Here is a 15637-nt window from a genome sequence, read left to right as displayed (position 1 = left end):
GAATTAATGAATCTAGGCAATTCATTATGTGCCTCCTGATGGAAATAAAGACCATCAAAGAGACAACCTTGCCAAATCTCGAACCTGAATCTGATTGAGGCTTGGGAATGGAACTACCAGTTTACAGGAAATACAGGGGATGGAGAAAGATGCTAAAAACACAAAGGGACATAGTCAGCAGCATCCAGACTGGAGGAAATGCTACAGGAAAAGCAACTCAGTTTCTTCTGTAAATAAATTGCAATAGGAGAGAAGATGAGAGAGAGATGAGAGACAGACAGACACCTGACTGGGGACCCACAGATTAAAAGAGACAAAAAGGCATGTCAACCAATTGCAATGTATGGACCTTATTTTGACTTTAATTCAAGCCAAAAAACATAAAAATTATAAGACAATTCAGGAATTTTGAATACTAAATTTTTGATAATATTAATACTTGATATATTAAATATTCATTTATTAAGTGTGGCATAACACATGTTTTAAAAGGGTCCTTACTTTCTAGAGATACATATTCAACTGTTCATAAATAAAATAATATAATGCCCAGAATTTGTCTTGAATAATCCAAAATAGGTATAGCTGAGACAAGATTGGCCTTGTGGATAATTACTGAAGCCAAGAAATGCTATATGGGTGTTTATTATACCATCCTCTCTAGTTCTGTATATGTCTGGAATTTTCATAATAAAAAGTTATTTAAAAATACAAAAGCAACACTACCAGCATGAAAGCACTTCTTCTTTTCCGTGTTTTATTTCTCTGTGAGATGAGGACTCTAAATCTGATTATCAATTAAGACCTCAAGCACCTAGAATATATGACCCAGTGATTGCGTGGATCGTGTGTGTGAGTTTGTTTTCAAAATGCAGTGCCTGATCTTATTATCTTGGTAAATTAGAAAGACTTTTCCCACTCTTTTTCTCTTCCTCAGCTTCCTCCCTTCAACTCTATTCATATTAGCATGTGAACATATTTTTTCTCCCCATGAGTCAGTGGTGTGGGAAATACTATTTGAGCACAACTGGCGATATCTCTGTGAACAAAAGCTTCCAAGAGAGTACACGTGTGTGGAGTCACAAGAAAGCCCCTATCCTTATCTACAATATGTAATCTTCTGTTCCTTACAGAAAATGATATGTTAATAAAAGACTTAAGAGTGAGATATCAACAACTGCAGTTGACATTGAACTGAGTCAGAGACATCCTCCAAAATCCCTGCACAGGTTGTTATTCTCACTGACCGTTCTTAGCAAACCATGAAGACATATCATTTGATGACATATATTCCATTATGCTGTATTTCAAATCATAAACTCTGAAATCTAGCGTCAAAACATTTGCTATACAGTGCATCTTTCTCCTGTCCCCTAACCGCAATGATGTGGTATAGTTTTAAGTGTGTATTTTGTGTGCACAGCACTTGGGGGAAATAAGAAGATATCAAAGCAAAGAGAATTTCCTTTTCTTCTTCTAATCTAGCAGAAAATTCATACCGTCAATGGAATTATAAGCTATCAACTAATTAGTGATAAAAAAAACAAAAACCAAACCTGTTGCCATTGAATCACTTCTGACTCTAGGACCTAAAGGACAGAGTAGAACAGCCCCCACAGGATTTCTAAGGAGTGGCTGGTGGATCTGAACTGATGACACTTTGGTTAGCAGCCAAGCTCTTACTCAACCACTGTGCCACTAGGGCTCCAATTAGTGACAGAAAGAAAAAAATAGGGAAGTGTTTCCTGAAAAAATAAATGCACCTTGCGTTCATAAGCATGGAATTAATCCAATCAATCATTAGTGTGACTTCTCCACTTCTCATAGAATTCTATCCCAACCTGTAGAGCTTTGATTAGCTCTTTTAGGTTCCTTCCATCTTTTGCATATACACCTTTGTTTCTTATTCCTTTTCTCATTAGTTTGCCTTTTCTCAATATTTATGTAAAAGATACAAAACAAAATAATACGCTCACATCAAGAACAAAATTTTCAATTTGGTGTTCAATAAAGTAGACAATGTAGGTTCCCCCTGTGGCTGAATTACATCACTCATAACCAAAAAATCCACCTTATAATGACGTGCTATTTCAGTCTGGCTGGGTTACTAAAAACGAGTTTTGAGGGTTACACACTGCCAGATACCTAGGTTTCCTTATTGTTTTCCACTGAATGTTTGACTAAATCAACTAAACTGACAGTTGGTTTCTGCATTAAATAGAGTTGACTCAGGCTTAATTTTACAGCTAGTGGATGAAGATACTTTCCTCACCCAAGAAGTGTACTTTTTAGTAAAAGTATACTTTTAGTAGGAAGTCAGAATTACAGTGTAGTGTTTAATGTGCCAACTTTTGACTTCTAATGCATTCTACCATTTTTGGTTAAAAAAAGATAAAGGAAATATACTTAATCTCTGGCCCCAGAGGGATTGCTTTACTTCATAAATATTTTTCCAACTCATTGGTATTTATTAGTTTCCTTTTGTTTTTTAATTTGGACGTGATTATGTTTAGGGAACATGCTGTGACGTTTGTTGATTCCAGAACCATAGTTTAGCAAATCACATATAACATTTATTCTCCATGCAGATGTAGATTATGTGGTAAAAATTAAAGGGTACTAGGAAAGCCCTATCATAGCCCCAAAAGTTTTCTCTCTAACAGCTAAATTAGGCCTGAATTTGCAAATCTAGATCCATACTTTTGGAGAAGGTTATACTTGCTGCCTTTGTGGTCAAGTATGCCTTAAAGTGAATGGCCACGACATGAGATCCTTTCCTTAAAGAGGCTTAACCAACTGAAGAGGATGCCCGGCAATGAATGGAGGAGAAAAGGACAGGGAGGAAGAAGATGCCACCAGGGAGGGACGGGAACAAAACGAGAGGCTGAGAGGGGCGCAGAGTCAAAGACAAGCTGCATAATTCACACACTTGTGTAAGGCCAGCTCCTATATTACTATACCTATTTAAACACAATGATTTGAGGAAGTTCATTTGAAATTCTGCTTAAAGCAAAGTAAGGAATACAATCATTAAAATTGTTTGCTGACCAAACCAAAAACCATTAGCTAGAAACAAATGAATGAAAAGCAGAAACCCCATAAACTAGTTTTACATATCTCAGATCTTAAAGAACCATTTATAGCATAATTATCAATAGTTATCACTAGAGTTTGCAAAGGGTAGGTTCCAGGTTTTTTTTTTTCTTTCTTGATAGAAATCAAAAATGTTCTTGAATTAAATTCAAAAGGCTACAAAGAGTTAATATATCACTGAGATACAATTTTAATTTTAAAAGTAAGTATTAAAGGATTACTTCATTTAGACAGTCATGTTAATTTTTTTGTTTTAGAAAATTCAACACTTTTATCAATGAACATGCTTCTCTTAATATGTGCAGTTTGGATAAATCACTGAAAATTAAATTCACGGCTTACAGTGATCTTCCAAAAGATCACTTTATTTTTGATTATATGAGTACAAAAGCCAGTCTTTTTTATCATCATCTACATGTTCCCAGAAGTAAATTTGCTGTTTCTTGGCATTTGAATACTTTAATCACCATCATTGTTGCTCCAGCCCCCTTGGCTTTCTCTAATGATCACAATTTTATTGTAACATTAAGCCTTCCGTTTCTGATAACATTACTTAAATAATTATATAACATATTACTTTTAATCTGGCATAAAAATAACTAATTCCAACTTCATTATAGATATTTTTATAGATGAGAATTTCTGGGGGAAGGGTATGATTTCTGAACATGTCACCAGCCCACTTGCCTGGGTCATTGCAGTTGCAAAATTTCCCATCTACATAAATTCTCAAAATTTAGCAAAACACCATTTTATGGCAGAGTAAATACACAAGCTTGCTGGGGCGAGATGCCATTTCTAACCTTTGCAAATCGGGGAAGACTTGGTCGCATTCCTTACACTCCTGGATTGCATGTATCTCCCGTAGATCATTCTCATTTTCGAGTTTTTGTTGAAAGTCCTCTTCCACCATTGAAAATGCTGAGTGAGGAGTACTGCACGGGAACTTCTGGTGGTCTGCTAGTTCCGCTTTAGATTCAAAGAGCTGGTCACAGTCCTCACAGCGATATTGCCGTTCTTCTGTGAAAATAATACAGGTGTCACTAGAGCTGGGCAGTCCGGAAGTGCCACCACCAATCAGCAGGTTTTACTGAATTACAGAAGACATAATATAAATTATTTGGTTGTCATTTATACCCCTTAATTTTAGTACGGATTAAAAATAACATACATAAAGGATCCAGGATAGAATCTGAAAAATTATACAAGCAATTATTATGGCTACACTATAGCCTCCTGATTAGATGAAATTTTAGGACAGGTTCACAGGATATTAAAAGTAATGATGACCACTTACTAAGCATCATCTATTTTCTCAAAACTGTACATGGATTATTGATATTCCTTAAAACCTGATAATAAGGAATTATAGGTCGATTTTTATTCTTATTTTCAGATGAGGGAATTGAGGCTTAGAGAAGTTAGATAACCAGTCAGGGATTATAATGCTAAGTGGTGCCAGGATTAGAACCGATTTCTGTCCCATACACTTCTCACTATGCTATGTTGCCTAGAAGGCACAGTTAACCATGGTTCCCTATCTGAACCACGTTTAAGCCTGGCCAAAATCTGTAAACTAAGAAATACTTTAAATCCATCATTACTTATCATGGGACACAGGATGTTTTTAGAACCCACCTGACTAATTTATCTTACCCCAGGGTCAGTGCTACTTGCCCTAGCTTTGTTAAATAGCAAACACATCATGAACTTGTACTTTAAATCAATGAGATAAAGAAATGCTAGTAGTGAGGATCAGAGATACCAAAGTTATAATGTGTCAGGTAGTGGTGGTATTCTGCTTCTCTTCTGCCCATTTGAATAGCTTTTAGCCCCAGGGGTTCATGAGATTACACTATGTACAAATCACACTGATACAGACGCAGAAGTCTTGAAAATACAAGATCCTGAAAGTATCCAGGGCAAACAACCTGATACATAACCCCTATTTTATAAGCCTATAGTCAAGAAAGAAATTACTCTTCAATTGTTCAATTGACTCAATGTTTTTGAGGGAATATTTTAGTCGCCTAGTAATGTAGGCATTATGCTAGGGAATGAATATATAAGAGACTTACAGACAAGGAGATCGACATGTGAACAAACAGTATGATATATATTATGACAGCTCTATGCATAGGACCTAAGGGAGCCCTGAGGAACATGCCTAATCTATCTTGTTTCGGGGAGGGAGATTCAGAAAAAGCTTTGCAATGAGTAAAATAAGCCAGGTGGAGTAGTGGGATGATGGAGGGCATTTCAGGCAGTGTGTACCAATGATGAAGGCAAAAAAGAACAAGGCAAGATCTTGGAAGTGTACAGCTATAGACAAATACGGACAGGTTTATAGAATCGCGTAAGTGAGGAGTGGGAAATGAAATAGACATGGCGGCAGATTACTAGGGGCTTTTTAGGTTTGCAATAAGAAGGGAACAGAAAGCCAATGAAAGTTCAAAAGCAAGACACAGTCAGACTTGTTGTTTAGAAGAATTTCCTCTGGCTGCAAGTGTGTGAAGCCAAGCAGAGAGGCCAAATGAGAGGCTGCTGTTGTAACCCATATATAATACTGGTTATAGTTTAAACCAAACCAGTATCAGTGGGGCCAGAAAGGAGAAGAAATTAAGAATGACATTCATAGGATTTGTCTACTTTAGATATAGAGGGTTAAGGAAAAGGGAAGTTTTAAAATAAAAACTCACCTCGGCACTAAAGACAGGATTCTCAACAACATTAACTAGGTAACAGAAATGTTTCCTACAGTCTGCAACGCAGTTCACAGATTTCACATCTATACATAGGTTCGTGCCCAGCAGCCTAAATACAAACAGAACCTCCAGGCCACCTGATACATGGAAAGGCATAGGTTTTAGTGACAATAAGACCTTAATTTGAATGCTGACTCCATCACTTACTAGTCGTGGTCCTGGCTAACTTACTTAGCCTTTTAGCCTCAGTTTCCCCATCTGTAAAATGGATTTTTTTTTCTTTCAGGTTTAATCTATGTATGAAAGATCAAATGACAGTATATGGAGAGTATCTCATAGCTAGCATATAGCAGATGTGCCATACATGGGTTTTACTTTCTCTCTTCTAGGAAAAGTTAAATCCTGGAAGTACAAAACACGAATCACCATTTAAACAATATAGGCATTATATATATGTGGTATATTTATGCATGGGATACACTGAAAACGAAAAAGCAAGTGATGGGGTTCCAAGGTCTTGTAAAGGCAGGTGATGTGTACATGGCAGCTCTAAAAGAATAGCCACTCTATTTGGTCTTGTTTCAGGAGAGTAAACTAATCATTTATATTTTGAAAAAGAATTGTTTGAAAACTTTTCAGATGTAACAATCACTGACGAAAGATGCAATGCACTAGAGAAAGCCCAGTTCCATTTTTTATCACTCTAAATATCACCCCCACCTCCACCAGAGAGAGCTGGTAAGAGTTCTTTCCCTTTCCCATCAGATCAGACTCCCCATTCAGATTCAGGCTCTACTAGGCCAACTGAGAACTCTGGTTTCTAAAGCCACATGTTTGTCAGAGTTTCTAAAATGGAAACAAGTACCAAAAAGCCTCCCCTTCCCACCTCTACCCCAGATCTAACTGGTATAACCTACAAACAAGCAGAATGCAGTTAAGCCAAAAGAAAAAATGTTCAAGTAAAAGCCTAGCCAGTAGTGATAGCTTTCTTCAGAGGCGGCGTAGAAGCAAAGGCTACAGGCCTTCCCCTCAGGAATGCTGGAGGAAGGCGGTGGAGGGATTCTTTCTTCTCTGATAAGTTAGGATGGGTAACCCTTCTCAGTCCTTCCAAATACAAAATGCCCTAAAGATACCACTACAATATGTTGAACCAAATCACATTCTATTAAGAGAGGAAAAATAGAAAAAAGGAAAAAAAAAAACCCAAAGATAAAAATTAATACAAGTAGAATTTTCATCTAATCTGCCCTGAACATGTACTAATAGTAATTAAAAGTTCTTTTGATGTCCCCTTCTTTTGATTTAGAATAGGCCTCTGGCAAATGAAAATCACTCTGACTCTAAAATTCCCTCTTTGGTGTTTCTCTCCTAATCAACCACCTCCCTCCCCACGCAGTGGTCATGCTTGGCTAGGACTGTACTCAGGTCGAAGAAACTTTTCCCAATAAAAGAATATTAGATGGAAGAAATATCCGCTAGATTGTTCATCAAGCTCCCTAGAATGACCTTCATTCAGTGAGAGGGTTCTAATCACCACCTAAGACATTGGCAAAAGGTTTAACCACGTGATGATCCCTCTAGAACTCTCTCAGTCCCAATATTCAGGAAATCCTTTGACCTTCACTTCAGAGAAGCCCTCTACTTACTTTAGCTTGACCAGAATGTTAGCCAGATGTCAAACGAAGGAAACAGCCACTCTAAGAGGAGTTTGTTAAAACTGACATTGAATAGCTGGGAGACAACCAAGTGTAAAGTGGCTTCAGTGTCCAAATGAGGGAGATGAGGGTGGTTGGGGGAGAAGTACTAACCGTGGATATCCGGGGCCATGGTTTCATGGGGATAGTCTTCACTCTTCATGAACAGTAGAAGCTCCTCTCCTGGTGCAATATCTGCGACTACTCTATAGAATATCTTCAGAAGACAAAGACGGGCAGGGGAAGGGAGACAGAGAAGCAATTATTAAGAAAGGGCAAGATACACACTATGATATCTGTACATTTTCTCATACTTCAACAAACATACTCCTTTTTATTTTTTCAAAAGAAGTGTGACTTCCTGTTACAGATACTACAAATGAGCCCTGTGGTGACAAATGGAAATCTGCAATTCTCAGGCAGATTCACAAATCTTTTCCGAATCCTACTTCACAAATCATGTTTTCCGAATGCAAGGTCTGCTGTGTCGCCCATAACCTGTGTACTGTTTAGCAGAGAACTCTCCCTTCTGGGAATTCCTCAAGGCACATCATGGTGCTGAATTCTGTCTTGCATTATCCGGCAGTGGCCTAGCTAAGGTCGGTGGGGCTCAATCACCTGCCTTGAGCATGTTCTCGAAGGTGGCTCCTTATCAACAATGTTTGGTTTTGTTTTAGATTAAAACATAGGTAACACAATATTTGCCAGTTCATTTTTCACGTGTACAATTCAGTGAGATCAACCGCACCAATTGCTTTTAAGGTCATAGTTCGGCAGGACTTGACCAGTAATCATGACAGCAAGGTCTGTAGAGAAGAGAATACTTCAATTTTAAAAACTTAATTGCGCTCACCAATCAAAGGTCGTTCTCCCCCACCCGGGACCTGGCCTCAGGCCCCAGCTCCTGATTCTAATTCTTCGAAAGCAAGTATTTTGCCTTTTATTGACCCATTTAGTTGTGTGGTGGTGGTGGTGCAACTGTGGTGGTGGCTATTTCCATTGCTTTCTAGGAAGCGCTGAGGAGAGGAAGGATTTGCTCAATCTGTAATGACAAACTGAAAAGCAGTGGGACATGTGGGGAAAAGAACCCTTCCTGGAATTTCCAAGAGCTAAACTCCACCGACCTACCTCTTCCCTAACCAGCCATGTGACCTTAGGCAAGTCATTGCCTAATTTATTTTTCCAGGCTTTAGTTTTTTGTTTTAATTTATAAAAGCATTTAAGCCAGAAAATCTTTAAGATGTTTTGCCATTTTAACACAAAAAATATTCTGAGTTTTTCTTTTCTAAGATTATTTATTAAATAACAATTTCATATTAGATAGAGATTATAGACGAGCTCTGGTAGTGCAATGGTTAAGAGCTCAGCGACTAATCAAAAAGTCAACAGTTCGAATCCACCAACTGCTCCTTGGAAATCTAATGGGGCAGTTCTACACTGTCCTATAGGGTTGCTATGAGTTGAAATCGACTCGAGGGCAACGAGTTTAGAGGTTATAGCAGAAAGAATGAGGTTGTACTGATTACATTCTGCCAAAATATCTTTGCAAAATCCCTCAGCACTCAGAGAAGGAGATTCATCCTTTGCCCTGTGGCCTCTTCTCTCTCTACAACATCACCAATCAAGAGTCTTTTCTTGCATTCCTTTTTTCTAAGGAGGTTCATAAACAGAATTTCCACATTACTGAGCCACTCAGATTCTAAATATCTTGGCGAGGCAGAAAAAGACGCCACTGGCACCTAAAACAGAAAGCATTGCTCAGCCTCAATGAAAGAGGCGGGGGATGGTGGGGGACGGGGCGGGGTGGGGAGGGAATAGAAATTGGTGCACTTTACTAAGAAATAGCAGGAATATAGTCTTAGAAGGTATTGCTATCACTAAGGTGTCTTGAAAGACCATTTGATGTTTCAAATTAAGAAAATTAAATGACTCTTATTTGTAGGTATCCTACTAAAAATTGGCCTTGTCGGAGCTACAGAAATGCATAGAACTTTAATTGTATTTATCTATTTGTTTATTTTTTGAAAAGCTGAGGCCATCCAACTCAAGCACGTGCTTCTTTATTCCAGTAGGTGGCTCTAAAGTCCAATTGTTTATTTATCTATAAAAAGACCAGAACTCAAATTGTGCTAAATTCAAAATATAATTAAACGAGTATTTCTTCCTTAGTTATTTTTTTTTCTGTTAAAACAAAATAATTGTTTTTAAGTCAAGAGTAGTTTAACTATCTGAAGTTGGTTGATAGAAAATAATGCCAAACATAAAATATTGCTGTAATATGTTATAATATAACCTAAGATTCTTTATAACGATCCATAGATAGAATCCAGACTATGTTATGAAAAATACTACTTGTTCTGTGCTGGTACCATAAAACACAATAAATCTGCAGTTTGTATCTTTCACATTTAACCTTTACGTTTTCCCTTCTTAAGAAATACACTGAGAAGAATACTTCTGCTCAAAAATTGCCTGATTATATGTATATAAAAATTATTACGTGTGTGTTTGCTTATTTCCCCCTAAATCTTCCAGTTAAACGCTTACAAGTACCCTGTTTCACTCTGGAGTTCTTGTTCCCTTTAGAAAACAATGGACTTCTCTCAACAGTTTGAATCACCTCTTTTTTGGCATCTCTCAAAGGTTTAACTTATTAGCTTCCTTTCCAACAACATGTTGACATTTGAATTGTGACATATTAGAACTTTTTGGTGGCTTCTCGGAAATAGTGAGGTTAAAGAGACAATGCCCTGAAAGACAGTAAAAGGCAGGGCAATTGTCTCTTTTGGGGAATGCTGCTTTGACACACATGCCAGGTCATTTTAAGAAAGCATTATGATATCATTATTTTTTCGCAGCCCACTATTAATCATGTCTCCTCTAATTCCATTTTGGATTTACTCAATCCAACGTGAACAGTCCAAGAAACAAAAGAAAATGATGACTACACTGTAACTATATATTATAAAGACGATTCTCTTTACCAGGGCATAGATCACTACTCTAATTTCCCTGTAAGGGCCCAGATTGTCATGTGAAGAATATTGAGTGCATAAAAAATAAAAGACATGGAAGAGTGTTGATGGTGGCTTTATTTACTAGAGGTAAAAGGTGACATTCCAGGCCACGAGAGGCAAGGCAAAAGTAGAGTGGGTTTTAACTTCAGGGTATTCTTTTTGATTTTAAATGAATTTTTATGGCACTCATGAAACTGAGGTTTGAAAAGAACTGGCAAGTGCCAGATATAACGAGGGCAGATTCTGGGCATGCTTCCCCAGATAGCAATAAGAATGTGCCCTGAAGTCTCATCTACCACACCCTTAACAAATCTGGTCCTTTTGTCAAGGTGTCGCTGCTACTCGTGACCTTCATTATATCCCATCTCTTAGGATCTTAGAGAGACTTAAGTAAAATTAGAGTTTCCCTCTATAATTACAATGGCCCAAAAGTATAATTTGAACGAACACTTAAATCCAGAGATGTCTACACATAAATCTAGCTTACTTTCTAGAAATAACAATAACACACTAGGAGGCATTTGAGACGTGAAAGGACTAGTCTAAACCAAAAATAAAATGATAATTACCTGGGGAATAACAGAGCATAATCCTGGAGGAATCAAGTCTTTCAGAAAGTAAGCTATCATATCTATGTTTTTATGAAATAGGTCTTTCAAGAAATAAAAATGTGATAAAAAAGTAACTGATACAGATTTGTGTAAGTGGACATAACCATGCTTATAAAAATAGTCATAATGTCCTTATAATCAGCGTATTCTGAAAATCTCGGCCACATTGCAGTCATATGAATTATGTGTCATCTGAGTTATGTACCAGAAGCAGAAATATTACTAGGAGAATCTCTCTGGTTTTTATGTTGGAGAAAAAATGGGAGTCAATTACTCTATTAAATACCGTAAGAGAGTTAATAGGTCTCCTCTTCCATCATGGGGTTTTATGGAAAATATTATCCGGATCCAAAATAAAAATGTCCTGGATCTGAGATTTTGTGCTGAATTCAACTAAAGTATATACTGAAGCTCTTAAAAGTCACAAACGCTTAGAAAATGCTTGAATTGATACAAAAGGGCTGATTTATTCTTTTGCTGAGACTCGCTCAAAATACAACGCTCTGTTAGAAGGAAAAAAGCTTTTAATTCCTCCCGATATAAGGAAAAAGATAAGAGGAATGGTACCTTATAACATAAGAAAATAGGGTTAGATGGAAATTCCATTTTTAAAAAAGTCATGATAAATATTTTAAAACTGTGTTAACACCTCTGGGAGTTTCTACTTGGTAGCTAATACCAAAATTCACAGACACAACAGGTTATGAACATGGCCTAGCTCTCCATAAACTCAAAACTGAAGAGTCAAGGTGGTCTTTTTATTTTATCATACAAAATATTTAATTTGCCTAACATCTTTTTATTCTTCTAGAAAGCTGTATTTGTCTTTATAAGTATGGATAGTACATTTGGATCTCCGAATATGTCAATTTATAGTTAATTACAGTAAAAGTGTTAACAACAGATCTCATTTCCTATTCTTTTATTTTTTTTTCCATATGTTTAAATGGCACGCTAGCGAAATTTCTGGATATACATTTTTTATAAATTCTCACTCATTCAGATTGTTGAAAATTAGAGTAGGAACTCCAAAAGTTGTTGACCTTTACTCTTGGAGAAATTCACAATTTAAGATATAAATAAAATATTATACATGTATATAGGAATTAAACACTCTAAGCATAATTACTACACTTATTTTAATCGAAGTCTGAAACCAGTTTCAAACGACAAAAGGATATCCACTCAGTTTACAGTCACAAGGGCAAGCTAGGGATAAGAGGCAGGGGTGTTATGGATTTGATTTAGCAAATTTTAGACTCCAAAAAGATGTCTTCATACAATGCTATATATAAATATGTACATGTATAGACACACTGTATGTTTTACATGTGACATATAAATGTGGCAAAGTATACTTTTTGGGAGATTTAAAATCTGCATAAAATATAGCAATCTTATATTTATATATATAATATACATGATTAATAGCATGACTGATTCCCATTATATAACATATAAGTTACATATAATTACATGCTATACTTGTATTATATAGTAAGTAACTTATGTATTTGTGATAAATCACATGCCATTAAACATTAATTTTCTTTGGTTATTTCATGCAAGAGGACAGCCACTCAAAATGGCATGAGCACTCATGAGCTTCTGATAGGAAAGTTAATAGTTCATAAACTTTCAGACTAATTCTGTTTTATACTGTCAGGGCTTGTGTTCAACCTAATCCTCCCTCAAACTGATGATGTTACCATTGGTACTTATACATGGTAAGAACATATACATTACTTCCATCATAATATTGTTTATTATCCTACAAAAGAGTTTGTCAGACTAGCCTGTTGTCTAGCTTGCTATGCTTGGATCAATTTAAAGCATTGTGTTTGTAAATTCAGGGTACAAGGATGAAACAAGAAAGAAAGAAACACATCATTTTCCTTTAAAGGGATGAACAAGGCCTCATTGTTATTAATTTCCATTTATTTTTCCTGTTCAAGCACTGGAAGTTTTATTTATGCTTAACAAACGACATTTGGCGTGTCTAAAAATGACAGAAGTGTGAATTATGAATGACCTTCAACCTATTCAGGAAGTTGTAATAATTGAAATAATAGAGAAATGTACTCCCTTGCAAAATCTGTACTGAGAGACAACTTTTTCAGACTATGACTGTCTTTTCACTTTGAAGGTGACAGTTGATTTCTTCCTCTTTCAGCTCCCAACATTTGGCCTGAATGCTTTATTTACTATACCCACCAGTCTCATTCAATTTACCACTCAGAAGATTAGGAAAAGCTGAATGGAGCTTTACCATTTGGGGGATGGGTATAAGGGGATGTGACATTTTACATATCAGAACAAAGTCAACATTTGATATGGACACATCTGTCAGCGTTGGTACGTCAGAGAGGTAACATGAAGACCACAGAAACACTGTGTGCATATGTGATGGCTTTAGGAAACATGGTCTGGACCCCTGGTCTATCCATGGCAACGTGGGACACCTCAGTTCAGGAGTGCAGGCGTGATGTCATGTTTTAGCCTCTGGAGGAAGGACCCGATTATACATTCTGTGCCTCGTTAGTAAGGGGTAACGAGAAGTGTCTTCAGCAGACAGAGAGGTTGATGACAGAAAGTAAAGATTTCTGTCCAATATAATAGAAGCTTTGTTGGGACAAAACTTTGCCAAAGCAAATCATTCTTAGTTTCCTTAAATTCTCCAAAGGGAAGGTATCCCTTTTGTCTTTAGGGTTACATTGTAAAGACAAGAAAATATTAACTGAGAAAGATATATCTACTTCCAAAATAAAAGTATGTATTCATTGATAATATCTTAGTCCACTCAGGACTAAAATATTTTTTGAGGAGACCTTTTTTCTTTGTCATATTTTTATCTCTTTGTTTATAAGCTAGAGAGAAAACCAAGTATGATTTATTGGATGAAACAAAACAGAGAGAACTGACTGTTGCTTCCATTCTGCATAAATAGAGCAAGTGATGAAGATCCACTTAATATTATACCCAGAGCCTACCCAGCCTGGTAGACTTATAAGGTGTCTCTCTGAATAACCTCTAAGGCTCTCTCTACAGACCCTGCAAGCCATTTTTTCTCTAACTATTCTAAATATAATTTCCAGGCACATACAACAGCCACCTGTCCTTGATGTGGCCATTTTGCCTGTTCTTATGAAAACTCTCCGATCATTATGTGTGGTTTCAGAGTGTTTAGGAATAGTTCCATCATTACATGATGAGGAAACTAAAGATCACCTTTGGATTTTTTACTAGGCCGAAGGCTTTTTCTGTGTCCTTGGCCAACATGTTCATCTTCTTGGTAGCCTGAAATGCATTCTGATGACTACCTTCTTGTTGCCATCCCAGAAATAGCTCTACTGTGGGTGAGAACATGTACAAACAAGATGGTGCTTTGATGTATTCCTAAAAGATGTTGTATACATGCAAACACTAATTCACCTAAAATGTACACGTCACCCTCTTTTTCAACTTTTGTGGTCTACCTTAATAAAAATGCTAATATGTGTAGTATTGTGTTAGTGTTGTGTCCTGGGTATTATTAAGTGAGGGAGTTTTCTGGGTGAGGGGATGCTATTTGTTTTAACATGTAAATATCAAATGGCAAGCTATGTCTAGAGAGTTTCATCTCTGGGTGAAGGAAATAGCTTATCAGCCAGACAACATCCCCCAAAGTCGGCTTAGGCACCGTTCACAAAGCCAGTCGCTGGGTATTGCCAGCTGGCATTCATCTTAAAACAGCAGAGCATAACTTTGGTATAAAAGTGGAACTTGACTTAAAAGCAAAGCAAAGAAAATGGCCAAAGCCAATAATAATTTTAACATCAAAAGAGGTCATTCAAAATGTGGACAGAAATCATTGCAAAGGAAGAGCAAATTAACAAATTACCTGACAGTAGACGCCAACATCTTTAAAAAGTGGAAAGAGGCTAAAAATTACATTTTGCTTTGTATATGGCTGATCAGCCCTGCTTTTTTGCACAAATTTTATTAACTGAATGTTGCGGGAAAACAGATTCTTTTTCCCAGTAAAAAGCCAAAGAAAATAACTTGATAATTGAGCCCACAATAAGCTTGCAATAATAATACCGTTCTAGTGTTGCAGCAGTCCGATAGAACCATTAACATGGACTTCAGGAGAGGGAAAGTGGGTATGCCAACTCGGCTCTGATCATCCTGGAATCAGTTAAAGCTTTATAAGGTAAATCACAAACGAGAACAATGCCTGTTCCAACCGAAAACACTCTAGAATCTTGCTCCGCTCATTAACCACAAGGGACCTGGCAGAATACCCTAAGTGAATTTTGATTTTTTATTCTCTGAGGGGCACTCCTTCTTCTAGATTTTATTTCATCAAAATATACATCAGGTTTTAGATAATCTCTTATCGACAAATTTCTTTTTATTCAGAGTGAACAGCAGACTTCTCTTATTCTACTTACTAAATACCAGCTGTCAAGGGCCTGTTTAAAAATAAAAGGACTTATCACCTTGTGTAAATGACAAGATTAATAATGTCCTGGGTT

At 36.8% G+C, this 15637-nt stretch overlaps 1 protein-coding gene across 12 annotated transcripts in view; it reads right to left on the bottom strand.

Moving 5' to 3' along the window:
• MECOM (MDS1 and EVI1 complex locus) overlaps positions 1-15637 on the bottom strand; it is a 632261-nt gene that overhangs the window by 42361 nt on the left and 574263 nt on the right. For all 12 annotated transcript variants that reach the window (XM_049867271.1, XM_049867268.1, XM_049867279.1 and 9 more), the window contains 2 exons: positions 7607-7709; positions 3897-4113 (listed from right to left, as the gene is read on the bottom strand). In XM_049867271.1, coding sequence (XP_049723228.1) covers positions 3897-4113; positions 7607-7709 — 320 coding nt within the window. The remainder of the gene's footprint in view (positions 1-3896; positions 4114-7606; positions 7710-15637) is intronic.

The sequence above is a fragment of the Elephas maximus genome, chromosome 23 (assembly GCF_024166365.1).
Source record: "Elephas maximus indicus isolate mEleMax1 chromosome 23, mEleMax1 primary haplotype, whole genome shotgun sequence".
NCBI classification, from domain to species: Eukaryota; Metazoa; Chordata; class Mammalia; order Proboscidea; family Elephantidae; genus Elephas; species Elephas maximus.
The sequence above is the reverse complement of the archived record's forward strand: the minus strand, read 5'-3'. Positions and strand labels throughout refer to the sequence as shown.